The sequence below is a fragment of the Nicotiana tabacum genome, chromosome 19 (genome assembly GCF_000715075.1).
Source record: "Nicotiana tabacum cultivar K326 chromosome 19, ASM71507v2, whole genome shotgun sequence".
In the NCBI taxonomy this organism is placed as follows: Eukaryota; Viridiplantae; Streptophyta; class Magnoliopsida; order Solanales; family Solanaceae; genus Nicotiana; species Nicotiana tabacum.
In genome coordinates this window covers 115,143,691-115,161,638 of record NC_134098.1, presented here as the reverse complement: position 1 = coordinate 115,161,638, position 17,948 = coordinate 115,143,691, and the positions used below count along the sequence as shown (strand labels likewise).

General features: G+C 35.0%; 1 protein-coding gene across 1 annotated transcript; it reads right to left on the bottom strand.

Moving 5' to 3' along the window:
- Positions 1-11,814: 11,814 nt before the first annotated feature.
- On the bottom strand, positions 11,815-14,662 carry LOC107775984 (annexin D4-like). Its single transcript, XM_016595792.2, has 6 exons — positions 14,506-14,662; positions 14,200-14,372; positions 13,459-13,677; positions 12,560-12,781; positions 12,296-12,367; positions 11,815-12,176 (listed from the first exon to the last, which is right to left on the bottom strand). Exons 1-6 carry the CDS (start codon positions 14,549-14,551, stop codon positions 11,967-11,969), a joined length of 942 nt encoding a protein of 313 aa, XP_016451278.1. The 5' UTR covers positions 14,552-14,662; the 3' UTR covers positions 11,815-11,966.
- Between the last annotated feature and the right edge of the window lie 3,286 nt (positions 14,663-17,948).

Sequence of the window (17,948 nt, the reverse complement as noted above, 5' to 3'; positions counted from 1 at the left end):
AATCTACTACTATAGGGGATTTTACTAAAATTGTTCAGTGACTTGTGGGTGGGGTATGGGAGAGTTATGGAAAAACCGATTTTATTGGATGGAAAATAATATATTTGAAGAACTATAAAATCCCATGAAAAATGTTGTTTGGGTATTGCTAAAACTTGTTGGGTGAAGCTAAATCCGATGTTTGGAAGCCTTTGGGACTGATTTGAGGAGTGTTCGATCGAAACATAAAGCTGAAGAATGAAGACAGAGTTGCAGCTAACTTCAGACATGTGGGTGAAGTCGATCGAAACATAAAGCTGAAGAATGAAGACAGAGTTGCAGCTAACTTCAGACATGTGGGTGAAGTCGATCGAAACATAAAGCTGAAGAATGAAGACAGAGTTGCAGCTAACTTCAGACATGTGGGTGAAACTTCAGACAAAAACTTTATATATTTAGATGAAACTTCAGACAAGAACTAAAGGTAAAAAGTGAAATTTAAGACAGTAATTATGGCCAATATTTTGGCTAATGGAGTCCATCTTGTTGAAATTGTCAAAAGTCCCACATCGGTGGATGACAATTTTGAATGGGAATTTCACCCTATAAAAGGAGGCCTAATGTTTAGGATTTAGGCACACCTCTCATTTGCCTTTTTTATCTTCTTAAGGCATTTGTATCTTCTCTCTTTAGTATTATTTCACTTGTAATTTTGGAGTGAAATAAAATATTGATTGTATCCGAGGAAGTAGGCAAAATTGGTCGAACCTCGTAAATTCTGGTGTTCTTTTATTGTTGTCTTATTGTCTTGTTTATTATTTAGTGGTTGTCATAATTTTTGGTATAGTAGTTGTGACTCATTCACACTATATAAATTTGGCTTCCGCAACAATTGGTATCAGAGCCAAGGTACTGTCTAAGTATGCTCTGTGGTTGCAGCATAGTCTGATCTTCCACATCAGAAAAGATCTATCTTGGTAACTGAGTCAAGGTTCTGTCTGAGTATGCTCTGTGGTTGCAGCTTAGTCTGATCTTCTACACCAGAAAGAAAATAATCTTGATTTGTGTCGTCAGCTACTAAATAATATTTGTGTCAAAATGGGAGACAGTAAACAAGAAGAATCTACATCAAGTGTCAATAATACGTCATCGTTGGCATCTTCGCTTATGACAAGAATTGTGTCAAATGCGAAATTTGCGGTAAAAATTTTTGACGGGTCAGGACATTTTGGGATGTGGCAAGGCGAGGTTCTAGATGTTCTTTTTCAACAAGGGCTAGATCTTGCCATTGAAGAAAAGAAGCCAGATGTTATTGGAGAAGAAGATTGGAAAATTATCAATCGTGTTGCTTGCGGTACCATTCGATCCTACCTTGCTAGAGAGCAGAAATATCCATACACAAAGGAAACTTCTGCAAGTAAATTATGGAAAGCACTGGAGGATAAATTTTTGAAGAAAAACAATCAAAATAAATTGTACATGAAGAAGAGACTGTTTCGCTTCACCTATGTTCCTGGTACCACAATGAATGAACATATCACCAGTTTCAATAAGTTGGTCACAGATTTGCAAAATATGGATGCAACTTTTGATGATGGTGACTTGACTTTGATGTTGTTGGGGTTACTTCCTAATGAGTACGAGCACCTTGAAACTACTCTACTCCATGGAAATGATGAAATTTCTCTCAGAGAAGTTTGTTCGGCTTTGTACAGCTATGAACAAAGAAAGGGAGAAAAACAGAAGGGCGGAGAAGGAGAAGCACTAATTGTGAGGGGTCATCCTCAAAATTCAAACGAGGACTAAGAAGGGAAGATCCAAGTCGAGATCTAGACCCAGCAAAGATGAATGTGCCTTTTGTCGAGAAAAGGGGCACTGGAAGAAAGACTGTCCGAAGTTGAAGAATAAGGCCAGAAATAACAATGGAAAGGCCATTATGGATTCAAATGTAGCTGATTGTGATGATTCAGACTTCTCATTAGTTACAACAGAGTTATCAACATCATCAGACATATGGTTGATGGACTCGGCTTGTAGCTATCATATGTGTCCCAACAAGGATTGGTTCGTGAATTTTCAAGAAGGAGAATATGGAGTCATCCACACATCGGATAACAGCCCTCTTACCTCATATGGCATTGGTTCAATAAGATTAAGGAGCCATGATGGAATGATCAGAACATTAACCGATGTTCGATATGTACCGAGTTTGAAGAAGAATCTCATCTCTGTGGGAGCCCTAGAATCAAAAGGGTTCAAAATCATTGCAGAAAATGGAGTGATGAGAATATGCTCCGGTGCACTAGTGGTAATGAAGGCCAATCGGAAGAACAATAACATGTACTGCTATCGTGGTAGTACAGTTATTGGGACAGCAACCGTGATATCCAGTGATGACAAAGAGGCAGAAGCAACCAGGCTATGGCACATGCGCTTGGGACATGCTGGAGGAAAATCCTTGAAAGCTCTATCTAATCAAGGATTGTTAAAAGGCGTAAAGACTTGCAACTTGGAGTTTTGCGAGCATTGTGTCAAAGGGAAACAGACAAGGGTTAAATTTGGTACAGCGATCCATAATACTAAAGGCATTTTGGATTATGTACACTCTGATGTTTGGGGTTCTTCCAAAACACCTTCATTGGGTGGGAAGCACTATTTTGTAACCTTTGTTGATGATTTTTTTCGAAGAGTGTGGGTGTATACAATGAAGAGGAAAGATGAAGTGTTGGGAATTTTTCTCAAATGGAAAACGATGGTGGAGAATCAAACAGGCAGGAGGATCAAGTGTATTCGCACAGACAATGGAGATGAATACAAAAATGATCATTTCAATAAGGTCTGTGAAAATGATGACATCGTCCGATACTTCACTGTCAGACATACACCACAACAGAATGGAGTGGCAGAACATATGAACCGGACTTTACTAGAGAAAGTACGGTGTATGTTATCCAATGCTGGCTTGGGCAAAGAATTTTGGGCTGAGACAATTACATATGCATGCCACATCATTAATCGTCTATCATCTGCTGCTATTGATGGCAAGACACCATTTGAAAAATGGTATGGAAAACCTGCTGTAGATTATGACTCTTTGCATGTGTTTGGCTCAATTGCATACTATCATGTGAAAGAGTCAAAATTGGATCCGAGAGCAAAGAAGGCTATATTTATGGGGATTACTTCTGGAGTCAAAGGATACCGCTTATGGTGTCCAGAGACAAGGAATATTATATTCAGCAGAGATGTTACCTTTGATGAATCTGCCATAACAGATAAGGTGACAGTTGAAGATGTCAAACAAACTGGTGGTGCATCAAAGCAGGTGGAGTTTGAGGGAAAATTTATTTTTCCTACACAAGAAGCAAAGGAGGAAACTCATGAAGATTACCCTCTAGAAGAAGAGCCAGTAGAGAGGGAGATTCCAACTCAGGAACCTCGACAACAACTTGAATCAATAGCAACCAACAGGCCAAAAAGGACAATAACGAAACCTGTTCGTCTCATAGAGACGGTTGCTTGTGCAACCTCAATTGTAGCTGATGGTGTTCCTACCACTTATAAAGACGCAATCCAAAGTTCAGAAGAAGATAAGTGGAGGATTGCCATGAATGAAGAAATACAGTCCCTTCATCAGAATCATACATGGAAATTGGCCAATCTCCCGAAGGGAAAGAAAGCAATTGGGTGCAAATGGGTATTTGCAAAGAAAGAAGGATTTCCTAACCAAGAAGATGTTCGCTACAAAGCAAGATTGGTGGCCAAAGGATATGCTCAAAAGGAGGGAATTTATTACAATGAAGTATTTTCTCCAGTTGTAAAACATTCCTCCATTAGAATTATGTTGGCTTTGGTAGCACAATTGGATTTGGAACTAGTTCAGATGGATGTAAAAACTACATTTTTACATGAAAACTTGGAGGAGGAAATCTACATAAATCAGCCAGAAGGATTCAAAGTTGCTGGAAAAGAAAATATGGTATGCAAACTTGAAAAATCGTTGTACGGATTGAAACAATCTTCTAGACAATGGTACAAGCGATTTGACAAGTTTATGTTGCGGCAAGGGTACAAGAGAAGCAAATACGATCATTGTGTGTATTTGCGCAAACTTAATGATGGTTCCTTTGTATATCTTCTCCTATATGTTGATGATATGTTGATAACTTCCAAGAATTCGGAAGAAATTAATAAGTTGAAGATTCAACTGAAGGAGGATTTCGAGATGAAGGATCTGGGTGAGGCAAAGAAAATTCTTGGCATGGAGATAATAAGAGATAGACGTTCAAAGAAACTCTGTTTATCTCAGAAAGAATATTTGAAGAGAGTACTACAACGTTTTGGCATAGATAAGAAGACTAAGCCAATTAGTACGCCACTTGCTCCCCATTTTAAGCTAAGTACTACTATGTCGCCAAAGGATGAAACTGAACAGGAGTATATGTCAAGGGTACCATACGCAAATGATATTGGTAGCTTGATGTCTGCAATGGTTTGTACGAGACCTGACATTTCACAAGCCGTTGGAGTTATTAGCAGATATATGCATAATCCAGGAAAGGAGCATTGGCAAGCTGTGAAATGGATTCTACGGTATATTCATAGTACTGTAGATGTTGGGTTAGTTTTTGAGCAGGAAGGCAATCGGTCTATAGTTGGATATTGTGACTCAGATTTTGCGGGTGATCTGGACAAACGAAGGTCAACTACTGATTATGTGTTTACTTTTGCAAAGGCACCAGTTAGTTGGAAGTCTACTTTGCAGTCAACAGTTGCTTTGTCTATAACAGAGGCAGAGTACATGGCTATTACAGAGGCTGTGAAGGAGGCAATTTGGCTTCAGGGGTTGCTAAAGGAGCTTGGTATTGAACAAAAAAATATTACAATTTTTTGTGATAGTCAAAGTGCTATTCAATTAGCGAAGAACCAAGTTTATCATGCAAGGACGAAGCACATTGATGTTCGGTATCATTTCGTACGAGAAATCATAGAAGAAGGTGGAGTCACGGTGAAGAAAATTCATACTACGGAGAACCCTGCTGATATGCTGACAAAAGTGGTGACTGCGGTCAAGTTTCAACATTGTTTGGATTTGATCAACATTGTTGAACACTAAAGATTGAAGATGAAGACACAACCAAAATTTGTTATTGAGAGAAAATTGAAGATGTAGAATTTTGCCAAGGTGGAGATTTGTTGAAATTGTCAAAAGTCCCACATCGGTGGATGACAATTTTGAATGGGAATTTCACCCTATAAAAGGAGGCCTAATGTTTAGGATTTAGGCACACCTCTCATTTGCCTTTTTTATCTTCTTAAGGCATTTGTATCTTCTCTCTTTAGTATTATTTCACTTGTAATTTTGGAGTGAAATAAAATATTGATTGTGTCCGAGGAAATAGGCAAAATTGGCCGAACCTCGTAAATTCAGGTGTTCTTTTATTGTTGTCTTATTGTCTTGTTTATTATTTAGTGGTTGTCATAATTTTTGGTATAGTAGTTGTGACTCATTCACACTATATACATTTGGCTTCCGCAACACATCTCACATAAGCATCTTTGCAAAGTGTAGACTTTGTTGGCAATATTCTTTGGGATCCAAAAATATTGTATTATGTGGTGGACATCATTTGCACAAGTTGTATTTTTTCTTTTACACCTAAGAGGCCAAAACTTTTTTACCTATAAAAAGGAAGGCAATTAGTTCATTTTAGACATACCAACAAGATTTGTCTTCAATTCTTGTTTCTTCCTTTCTTCCTTTATTAAGAGTGTTTTGTATGAGAGTTAGTGTTGGGAAGCACTTGTGTGAACCCTTTCTTTTGAGTGATTTTGTGAGTTTTTCTCTTAGGGTATTTGGGATTAATTAAAGTGTTTACTCTAATTTTGTACTCTCTTTTATACTCTTATTGTTATAATAAATTGCTCATCTCCGTTTGTGGACGTAGGTCACTTTGACCGAACCACGTTAAATTTGTGTCTTCTTTATCTACTTTAATTGTCGTTGTTATCAATTTCCATTGTCTTTGTTATTGTCATTATACCGTTGTTTGGCTATATTCCGTACTACCCGGGTTACCGATCCTAGACTAAAAAATTCTGACATTTCGTCGGTAAGCCGAAGATCTAATCCGTATGTCTGAAACTTTTTGAAACGGCTAGACTTAACAAATATTTATGAACTTCGGCTATACGTTAAATAGGTGTCCCCAATGACTATCATAGAAATGACACCAGATAGCCACAATAAAGCGTTGTTATTTAGGGATTAGGCAGTGCATCCTGAATTTTAATTTTTTGTCCTAAAGTTAAGTTGTTTAGTTTAAAATTTCATGACAAAAATAAATATTGGCTAACCTCTAAATAACATCCATGAGAATGGTTATCTGTGCACTTGCCATGACTATCTGTGCATTTTCACACCCAGTTCCCTTTGAAATAAGAAGAGTAGCCCAATAACACATCCAACCCTACTAACGCAGCAAAGACTCGTCCAATATAGGCCCAACAGCACAAATCTATTTTTTTTGTAAATAAAAATGAGAAAGTGTTCACGGATTTAAACACTTGGCATGTTTTTTTTCTTTAAATCCTTCTATTTCTTTTCTTTAGGTTTATCATTTCCTTCGCGGCACTTCAATTAAATGGGTTAAGACCTTGGTTTGGATCCTAGTACCCCTAGAGTTAAAAAAATATTTTTTTTTTGGCAACAGAAGGATAATACTATCTTGGTATGCTTCACCACAAAAGGAGGTGCTTGGGAAAGCAGTTGTAGGCTGTAGCAACTGGCAACAATATTACTAAAAGTTAGTGTGTATAACAATACTGTTTATCAGCCTCAAACAAATTGGGGTTAGTGATATAAATCTTCAATTATTCATTTAACCTCAATTAATGCTATCATCGTAAATAAATAATGTTAGAGTAGTATAGCTTTTCTTCTTTTTTTTTAAAATGTGAATACTGACTTATCACCTCTTTTGAATTCGCAGGTTTGTCGAAATTATAACACAACACTAATGCAACTCAATTTGGTAGAAGATGGATGACTTATAGTAGCAAACTTGTTGTTGCATGTGAAAGTAAGAAAAGTAATCAAAACAAAAGAAAGAAAAGTCAAAAAGAGATGAATCTATGATGTAAGCGCTTACATCGGCATTCTTATGATGTAAGCGCTTACGTCGGCAGGACATTCAAATGCCTATAAAAGGGGTATGCATTTTCATTTGCATATCATCCCTCAACTTCTTCTTTCTCTATTCAATTAATAAAGAGTTATTCTTTGTGTGGCCGTGGGGTAGGCAAAAATTGCCGAACCACGTAAATCTTCTATTGTCTTGTCTTGTGCAATTTATTGCTTTTCTCTTTCAAATATTTTTTCTCTTCTATTAGCCTGTCACGTTTCCCAACAACTGGTATCAGAGCACAGATAGTGTAATTCTGGTAGAAAAGTATGGTATTGGTACAGGTACTATTCACAAGAATAGTGCGACACTATTAATCATCGTTACTATTCACAAGCACTATTCACATAATTTTTTTTGTGAAAAAATGGCATCAGAAGAAGTGAAGGTTAAGATTGACAAATTCAATGGCAAAGATTTTGGATTCTGAAAAATACAAATAGAGGATTATTTGTACCAGAAAAAATTACATTTACTTCTGACCGAGGTAAAACCAGAGAATATGACCAAAGCGGATTGGGATCTATTAGATCGCCAAACTCTTGGTGTGATTCGTTTGACGCTAACACGAAATATGGCGTTTAACATCATTAACGAGAAGACCATTGCATGCCTGATGAAGGCGTTATCAAATATGTACGAGAAGTCATTTGCTTCAAATAAAGTCTATTTGATGCGTCGATTGTTCAACTTAAAGATGAGAGAAGGTGGATCTGTTACAGAACATATCAATGAGTTTAATGTAATATTAACTTAGTTGTGTTCTGTTAATATAACATTCGATGACAAAGTCAGGGCGTTGATTCTACTATCATCTCAACCAGAGAGTTGGTCTGCAACAGTAACTGCAGTTAGCAGTTCATCGGGAAGTACCAAACTCAAATTGGATGATATTAGAGACTTGGTTCTAAGCGAAGATATTCACCGAAGAGAATCAAGTGATTCCCTAGGATCTGCTTTTAATACCGAAAGTAGGGGAGAAGCAGCCAAAAAGGACAAAGTCATGATCGTGGCAGATCAAAGTCAAGGAGAAAATGGCAATCCAAAAATCGCAAATACATTCCGTGTTGGAATTGCGATAAAAAGGATCACTACAGTAGTCAGTGTAGAGAGCCAAAGAAGAAGAATGATCAATACAAGGATGATAATTCAGTAAATGCAATTGCTGAACAAGTCGGTGATGCACTAATATGTTGTGCAGACAGTCCAAGCGAATCTTAGATTCTAGACTCAAGTGCATCCTTTCACTCTACATCATGCAAAGAATTATTTCATAATTATATTGCTGGAAAATTTGGAAAAGTTTATCTAGCAGACGGCGAACCTCTGGACAGTGTCGGGAAAAGTGAAGTTCATATAAAGACTTCACAAGACATGCTATGAAAATTATAAAATGTCCGACATGTTCCTGACCTCAAGAAAAATCTGATATCTATGGGTCAGATTGACAATGAAGGGTATACAACAACATTCGGTAACGAATCGTGGAAGATAACAAAAGGAAATTTGGTTGTGGCATGAGGCTTCAAGAAGGGAACATTGTATGCAACTGCAATACAGAGAGATACTATCGCAACAGTAGATCATAGTCGTGATACAACATTGTGGCACCGGAGGCTCGGGAATATGAGTGAGAAGGGGAATGAAGTTGTTGGCATCCAAAGAAAAGTTGCCAAGCCTAAAGCATGTTGAATTAGGTTTGTGCGAAGATTGTATTTACGGAAAACAAAAGAGAGTTAGTTTCTCAAAGGCGGGAAGGACGCCAAAGAAAGAGAAGCTGGAACTAGTGCATACAGATATGTGGGAACCAGCTCCTGTAACTTCTTTGGGAGGCTCACACTATTATGTCACCTTCATTGATGATTCTACAAGAAAGGTATGGGTTTATTTTTTGAAAAATGAATCTGATGTGTTTGTTACCTTTAAAAGATGGAAAGCTGAAGTTGAAAATCAGACAAGTCTAAAGTTAAAATGTCTGAAGTCTGATAATGGAGGAGAGTATGATAGTCAAGAGTTTAAAGCATTCTGCTCTGAGAATGGGATCAAAATGATCAAGACAGTTCCTGGAACACCGGAAAAAAATGGCGTTGCTGAGAGGATGAACAGAACCCTGAATGAACAAGCCAGAAGTATGAGAATATATTCTGGATTGCCGAAGTATTTTTGGACCGAGGTTGTTGACACGGCAGCTTACCTCACAAACAAGGGACCCTCTGTACCGCTAAATTTTGAAATTCCTGAGAAGGTATGGACAGGAAAGGAGGTAACTCTCTCACATCTGAAAATTTTTTGTTGTGTTGCTTATGTGCATGTAAACTCTAATGATAGAAATAAGCTTGATCCAAAGGCCAAGAAATATTTTTTTATTGGCTATGGTGATGATAATTTTGGTTATCGATTTTGGGATGATCAGAATAAAAAGATCCTAAGATACAGGAATGTCACATTTAATGAAAATATGATATACAAAGACAAGCTTGAAGTAGAACCAACCATTACCAGCAGACAGACATCTGAAACAGTTGAGTTAGAATAAATCTCAGAGAATGAAGTGGCTAGAGAGACTACAACTGGATCTGAGATTGAAGATGCCGAACCAGAAGCCGAATCTGGATTAGAATCAGAACCAGAACCAGAGATAGAATCATATGGAGAACCAGATCTGGAGTCAGGACTTGAATCAAATTCGAGATCAGTTAATCCTGAACCTACATTAAGGAGATCTAAAAGAGTCATGAATGCTCCAGATAGGTTAACTCTCTCTCTCCACTATTTACTTCTGATGGATGCTGGAGAACCAGGGCATTTTGTTGAAGCAGTGCAGGTGATAAACTCTGATAAGTGGAAGCTAGCCATGAAAGAATAGATGAATTCTCTTCAAAAGAATAAAACATGGATACTTACAGAGTTACCAAAAGTTAAGAAGGCATTGCAAAATAAGTGCGTGTACAGGGTCAAGGAAGAGCATGATAGTAAAAAGAGATACAAAGCACGATTAGTAGTAAAACAAGTGCTGTTAGCTGGATCTCCAGACTTCAGAAAAATATTGCTCTATCTACCACTGAAGCAAAGTACATGACAATCTCAGAAGCTGAAAAATAGATGATTTGTCTCAAGAATTTTCTTAAAGAGCTATGTAAAGAGCAGGACAATTGTGAGCTTTTCAGCGATAGCCAGAGTGCAATTCATCTTGCCAAGAATCCAGTGTTTCATGCAAGATCGAAGCATATTCAGTTGAGGTATCATCATATCCGAGAGTTGATAAGTGAAAAAACTTTTTCCCTGTAAAAGATACCAGGATCAAAGAACCCGTCAGACATGTTGATCAAAGTTGTCGGTGTTGACAAATTGAGGTTGTGCACTGCCTCAGTTAGCCTTCAAGACTGATAGCGTGAAGGCGCCACCAGAGAATAGCAAATCTTTTTTTTAATTTCTTTCTTGATGTAACATAGGTTTGAGGGGAAAATTTATAGTAGCAAACATGTTGTTGTATGTGAAGAAAGAAAAGTAGGCAAAACAAAAGAAAGAAAAGTCAAAAAGAGATGAACTTATGATGTAAGCGCTTACATCGGCATTCTTATGATGTAAGCGCTTACGTCGGCAGGACATTCAAATGCCTATAAAAGGGGTATGCATTTTCATTTGCATATCATCCCTCAACTTCTTCTTTCTCTATTCAATTAATAAAGTGTTATTCTTTGTGTGGCCGTGGAGTAGGCAAAAATTGTCGAACCACGTAAATCTTCTATTGTCTTGTTTTGTGCAATTTATTACTTTTCTCTTTCAAATATTTTTTCCCTTCTATTAGCCTAGTCTGACACGTTCCCAACAAGAAAAGGTTCCCAAAAAAAAGTTTCTTTTTGGCTCAAAAACTTTTTCTTAGGATGGGGAAATTATTTGGGATGCCATGTTTCGTTATTTTATTAGGGTTTTTTTTCACGTCACCGCATAGTTCAGACCTAATTTTTTGGCCGTCTTAACGTCTTGCGTTTAATAGGTATATTTTGCACTGACATTCCTTGACTAATAGGTTGTGACTTTAATTGAGGTGTCCAAATAAATAATTTTAAAAGTTCACCCATTATAATTCCTAAAAAGAAGTGAAGAATCTAAGGGAAAATTAATAATTTTTGAAACTAATAGTAGTTAGAATTCTGAAGTTAGTCATCGTACGTCCATAACTTACCCGTTTGGACATAAGAAAATTTTTATTTTTTTTTCGAATTTTTTTTAATTTTTTTCCGAAATCAGTGTTTGGCCATAAATTTTCAAATTTTCACTTGAAGATGGATTTCGAAATTTTTCGAAAATTCGAAAAACTCAAATCACAAAACTTCAAAAACAATCCAAAATTATATTCATGTCCAAACGCAACTCTAGTTTTCAAATAGCATTTTCACTTGGAAAAAAAATTCATTTTTTTTCGGAATTTTACAATTCTTATGTCCAAACGCCCACTAAGTATTCCTTGCTTTAATCTCAACTTTAGTAGTGCTTCTGGTGCAATCTATTGATCAGAAAGGAGAAATATTGTAAGTTAAAACTCATATAAGAGAACGCTGATGTTTTATTCTACAAACTAATGGTCCATTCAAAAATTATACTAAAGATAATTAAGTTGAATCAGGAAAGGGGAAACAACTCAACAATATTGAACAAAGGACTTCATTTTATATAGAAACATTGAAATCATACATATATTGAGCAAAGGACTTCAAAAGAAATTAAAGCAACTGGGAAACAACTCAACAAGAATTTGAGAACATGGAACCATGCACCCACCCATAGAAAATCTGGCCCAAATTACTCAGATTTTGCAACTATAGTAAGCAAGAAATTCTTATAACTTCCATTGGCAACTTCTTCGATCTTTGCAGGTAAGGTAGTTCCATATTTGCTGTGAAATTCTTCTTTGATTTGCTTCATATCATCGTCTGCTCTTGTAACGATGACTCGGGTGACTGAGTCTTTAGCAGATTCATCCACATCCAATCTTAAGGACTCGATCAAAATCTACGCAATAAGAAATTGAAAATGAGAAAAAAGTCAGATAGATAACGAAAAATTCAAACAAATGGGGGTGAAATACAAGACAATATAGTATATTTATCAATTTTGTGATTGCTATTTACCTTGCTGAAGTATGTTTGAGGTGAACAAAGGCATTGAACTACTTGTTTCAAGATCAAGCAACCATCAAGATCCTGAAAAAAATTTGAGATTAGTATCGAATAGACCATTGTTCCATGACATTTTGAACGTCTTCTTTTTCTCTTAATCACTTAATTCCTTTTAACTCCTACATTGTTGTGGTCGTAGATCATGTTAATCTGATGATGTAAAAAAGTATACACTATTTATCAGTACATAGAAGTTAAACTCCTTTTTTTCGCTACCTCGTCTAGGTAGTTGTCTGTCATTTCCTTGTAGTGGCTATAGAGGACCTTAAGATGGAGCTTGCTTCTGTGTGAAAGGATCCTCACAATCTCTTCATCCTCAATGAGATTTTTCTTAGCATCTTTTAGAGCATTCACAAATACCTTAGCCTCAGATTTTGCAAGATCGTCATTTACTCTTGGCCCTTCATAACGGTAGGAACTCACTAGAGCAACTAGAAGCTGTTTGTCATAACAAAAATGAAAAATTACTAATCGAAAACTTACAATGACAATAATAATAGCAAAAAATTTCAAAGACAATAATAACAATGAGAATGAAGAGAATTGAAATTTTCAGCAAAAAAAAAAATGGATCTAAATATACTATAACTCAAAAAAAAAAAAAAGGGACAATATGACTATATGAGAACTTAGATATAGTATAGCCCAAATATTCACATCTCAAGCCCATACGAGAAGCTTGTGCACTTATCCATTAAAGGAAATGACCTCAATTTGGATAGCAAAATCATTTAGCCAATCTAATATTATCTCCAAACGCCTAATTACCAAGATCAGTGGCAAGTTTTCATTCTCGATTTTAAAAGTAAACCCGAATGATCATGAACGCATGTTTATAAGAAAATGGACATGATATATGTCCTATGTGAGAAAACCCAATCTATTAAAAATATGATTAATTTAACTTAAAAACACTTGCAGTATAAAGAATTTTACAATATTGATGTATCTTAACATGTTGTAGGAAATAACTTGTCTTATTTTCAAGATTAGTAATCTCACTTTTTATGGACGATATCTTTTACCTGATCTGATCTAATAATGTATAAATTCTTTTAGACTGTGAAAACTCAAAAAGAATTGGTATTTTAAAGATCAAGACAAAGAAGAAAGACCTTTCTTTCAGGAGTTTGGATATGGAAGGCAATGTCTTCCTCTATTGAATGTTCAAAGAGGGAATGATAGGCTCTTCTTGCACCCAAAAGCTCTTCAGAAGATCTAGTACAAGCAGTCTCAATTAAAACCTTAAGTTGAGGTACTTTCAATAATAATGCCTCCTTAAACAAGCGAGCATCTCTTTCCCATGGGTGCATTGTGTACAACACAACGGCATCCTACAAAATTTTGGCCATGACAAGGAAATGATCATAAGAAAACAAAATCACAACTAATTTATGAGAGAACTTTAAATTTTTTTACAGAATTGGGGTTTAAAAAATTGTAATAAAGGTAAAAGACCAGCCCGGTGCACAAAGCATTTCGCGTTTACACAAGGCCCGGGAAGGGCCACACGGCCATGTAGGCAGCCTATCCTGATGCTTAGCATCAGTGGCTAATTCCACGGCTCGAACTCGTGATCAATAGCTCAAACGGAGATAACTTTATTGTTGCTCCAAGGCTCCTCTTCGAAATTTATAATAAAGGTATTGTTTTCAAAAGAAAAAGATGCTAAATTTTTTGGTCATTTGATTATTCTAATTTCTAACCACCAAATTTATGAAATAGTCACAACCACTTCCTTCACACTCTCTCTGACAATAAGCAATTGGATTAATTATATTTCACTATGGTATTACATATAGCTGACAAAAATCAAAATGTTATAACATAATTAATACTATTAAAAATAAAAATACCTTAAGACGCAAAAATTCTTGGCGAAGCTGAAGAATATGTTGATCATCCCATCTCTGAAATTGGCGTTCATCTTCTTTGAAAAATCCTGGAGTGCTTACCCTATAGGATTCCCTCTGATGCCGATTCCAATTCCCCAATGTTGAGATGAATAAATTCTCATCCACACCAAGTCCTACAAGTTTGTGTAAATTAACAAAATATTATATTGAAGGAAAGTAAAAAAATTAGTGGTAAAAACTTAAACTATTTAACTCTTATATAAACTGTAAAAATTCAAAGTTTTAGAAGAAGAAATGGAAAATAACCTGAGAAAGCTTTGGTGAGAGCTGCATACGCATTAGCCTCTGCCATTTCTTTGAGTAATTTTTCTGTGTTTAAGTTTTTGTCTCTGTTTTTTTTTTAAGTGTTTGCGAGAGAGAGGTGGGACTTCTGGATTCAATTGGATATATACTTATATGGGCTATCAGGGGTACTTCTGTCATTTTACCTGTTACGGCCGGTGATTCAACGTCTGAACTAACACTGAAAAGACCGAAGTAGCCCTCGCTGTACAAAAATAGTATTCGTCTCCCTTAATTAGTAAAATAATGAATATAAAATTATAAAGATGTGGCCCATTGTGTACGTGTACTTTCCCCTGTTCATCAAAGTACAGCTTGTAACGCCTTAAACAAAATAAAGTCAAAGTCTTTAAGTCCATTACTTTAATTAAATCTAATCTCTATTATATCTTCTTAATTTAATGTTAATAGATGCTCAAAGATCTGCTTTTGTTACTTTATGTACCATGAGCCTCACACGTCCTAGTTTAATAATAGTAATTACAAGTAAAGATATCTAACATGTATAGTTTGTGTAGTTTAGGTTACTGATATTACAAGTTATGTTTTTTCCAAAGCAAATTCTATTTTGTAACTTACTTTTGCTCTTATAACTTATTCTGATGGAATAAAAAATATAAATATATATTTCTAATCGCTTTCAAAAATAATAGTCGATAATATACTTATTTTATACATTTTTTGACTAGCGAATGTAGTTAGTATCTGTCGATCAATTAATTTTGTATTTTGCCCAATAAAAAATCGTTATCGGTCATGCTACATCACTTCCATTTCTTTCTTCGTTAAGAATTAAGATGCTTCTTCCGATCTCGAAAAGTTCAATAACAAAACACTATTATATCTTTGGAAATTTAATTCCATGTTAATTAGCAAGTATTTCTTTTCCATTTTGTTGAACTTTTCTGAAAGATACTTATACAAGCATAAAGACAAGCTGAAAGTAGATCCAACTATGAAAAGCAAGGAAAAAGATATCTATTAAAAAAATACATGCATTAATCGTAACGGATCTATATTTTAATTAAAGTCAATTGATTCAAGATAAATTATTTTTAATTTTTTATCAAATTGATTAGTGCCTAGTGTGTTTGATTGAAGCTCCAGTAGATAACTATTTAATTTGTTCTCAAAGAATCGCACTATGAAACTTCCACCTCATACTGTTATGTCCCAATAGATCTCTCATTGTAAAGCAATAGTCAATGGTCAAAGAAGGGGAAGATAAACAATAGCTGGCCAATGGTGAATTATTTTAACTCGAACAACAAATAGAGGATGTCCATCTTATAAAACAGTACATGTGAATACAAAAAATAATCCATGTAAAAGTTGCCCCATTGATCTCTAAATTCATCGTATTTTATCGAGCATTCCATTCAAAAACACATTTTCCATGTTTAGAACATGGATTTGTTTAGCCGTACCGAGGGCAGCGGGTCAGGTCGGATGCGGAGCGGGTCGAGTTTTAACCCGCTTAATTTTTAACCTGCCGCGGCCCGCATAGTTTTTTTTTTTTTCCTTCTATTTTCAATCCGCCCCGCAAAAGGTTAAATCCGCCCCGTCCCAGTAACATCCCTATTTAGGCGTTCGTAGAACTATATTACATTCATTTTTGGACTATCTAAATATGAATTTTAACATTTGATACACATCATACTTCTCTTTGAATGGTAATTTTTCTAATGCTACTACCTGTCAAGTTTTTAAAATTCACGTCATTAAATATAATTTCATCGATTAAAATTTCGTTTGTAACAATCGAAACTGGAGAGCATTTACAACCTGTTTCTCCATAAAGAAACAACAAGACAACGTCCAAAGTATTGATTAGTGATATGTTTTTTTTTATTCGTTTCTGAAAAATTCAAAATAATAAAATAAAAAGAGTCGCGTTGAAAGTGGTTTTATTATTTGTTGCAAATATATATATATATATATATATATATATATATATATATATATATATATATATATATATGGAGCCCCACCTAATAATTGAGGCCAAGTCTTCGTACGTAGTTTCTTTTTAGTTTATATATCTCCGTCATATTTATTCACGTCCATATTATGTCAATCGTTATCAAGATTTCCATTGACAGGTTGCTTTTCCCTATGCCATGTTTTTGAAATGAAATCCACATGCTAGGCAGCTTCTGGAATTCTCTGTTGTAAATTAAGACGAACAAAAAATAATTAGTTTGGCGTTGGGATTTGTCTTTTTCTGGAATGCGAGGTCGATATTTTTTTCCCTTATAACCGTAGTGTACTGGTAAACCTAGGCACAAGACTAGTAAACTATATTTATTGAGATTTAGGCAGGTCGAAAAAGTTATCTAATAAGTATTTTTTATTTGTATTAAAATTAAAATAATAGGATTCCAGAAGGAAATTTGAGTGATTTCTGAAGAAGAAAAAAAACGATATTCCTCATAATTTTTACACACTTTATTAATTATTAAGCCACTATAGATGTGATTCTCTAGAATGATACACATATGAACATCAAGACTTGACTTTATCAAATTAATTAACTTATCAGAGTAACAAGTAATCGGCACGTCAAGATTTTGGAATATCACTAAACAAAGTTTGAAAAATCCCATTAGATTTAAAATAATAAAAGAGGAAATATTAGAAAAATGAGATCACAGGTCTGAAATTATCAGATTGAACATATCTTGTGGTGCGGATCAATGCCATGTGAAAGAGACATATCCAACAGCTAAGATGCCCCTTCATTTGTATGTATCTTAATTTTCTATATTTATACAAAAACAGAAAAGACAGAAAAACAAATATATTTATTGTTGGTTTTACTTTGTTTATGACCTATATTTCCTCCTCGAAGAGTCTCTAGTAAGCTTCCTATAATGCATTAAACTAATTCCACGAGAAAAAGGAGCACCAACAGCTAAACTTAGCTTGTTTTCATTTATAAAAATAAGTATTAGAATTTGCGTGCGCAATTTTTAATTTTTTTAATAATGTCCAATATTATCTAGAAATTATATAATTTATAGTATTAAACTTTCTGGGACAGAAAATGATAGGATCGTATTTATTTTCATATTGCGATACAGCTAAGCTTGATTCGCCCTCTCCCAGCATTCACTGATTTATTTTTGTACATCATGTTCACGTGACATTTAGAGTCCGTTTGGGCATGAGAATTTTTTTACTTTTTTTTCGAAAAAAAATCACTTTTTTCACGAAGTCAGTGTTTGGCCATAAAATTTCTAATTTTTACTTGAAAATAAATTTTAAAATTTTTAGAAAATTTAAAAAAAAATTAAAAAACTATTTTTCAAAATTTTCACTCAGATCGCTCACAAAACTTCAAAACAACCCAAAATTATATTCATGTCCAAATACAACTATAATTTTCAAATACCATTTTTATTTTA

What these genes read in the sequence shown, in the direction of transcription:
- LOC107775984 (XM_016595792.2), bottom strand. Translation starts at nt 14,551, where the DNA reads ATGGCAGAGGCTAATGCGTATGCAGCTCTCACCAAAGCTTTCTCAG. An exon ending in CAGACAACTACCTAGACGAG is followed by an intron (nt 12,368 to 12,559) that starts GTAGCGAAAAAA and finishes AATTTTTTTCAG; the next exon opens with GATCTTGATGGTTGCTTGAT. An exon ending in CTCAAACATACTTCAGCAAG is followed by an intron (nt 12,177 to 12,295) that starts GTAAATAGCAAT and finishes CTTATTGCGTAG; the next exon opens with ATTTTGATCGAGTCCTTAAG.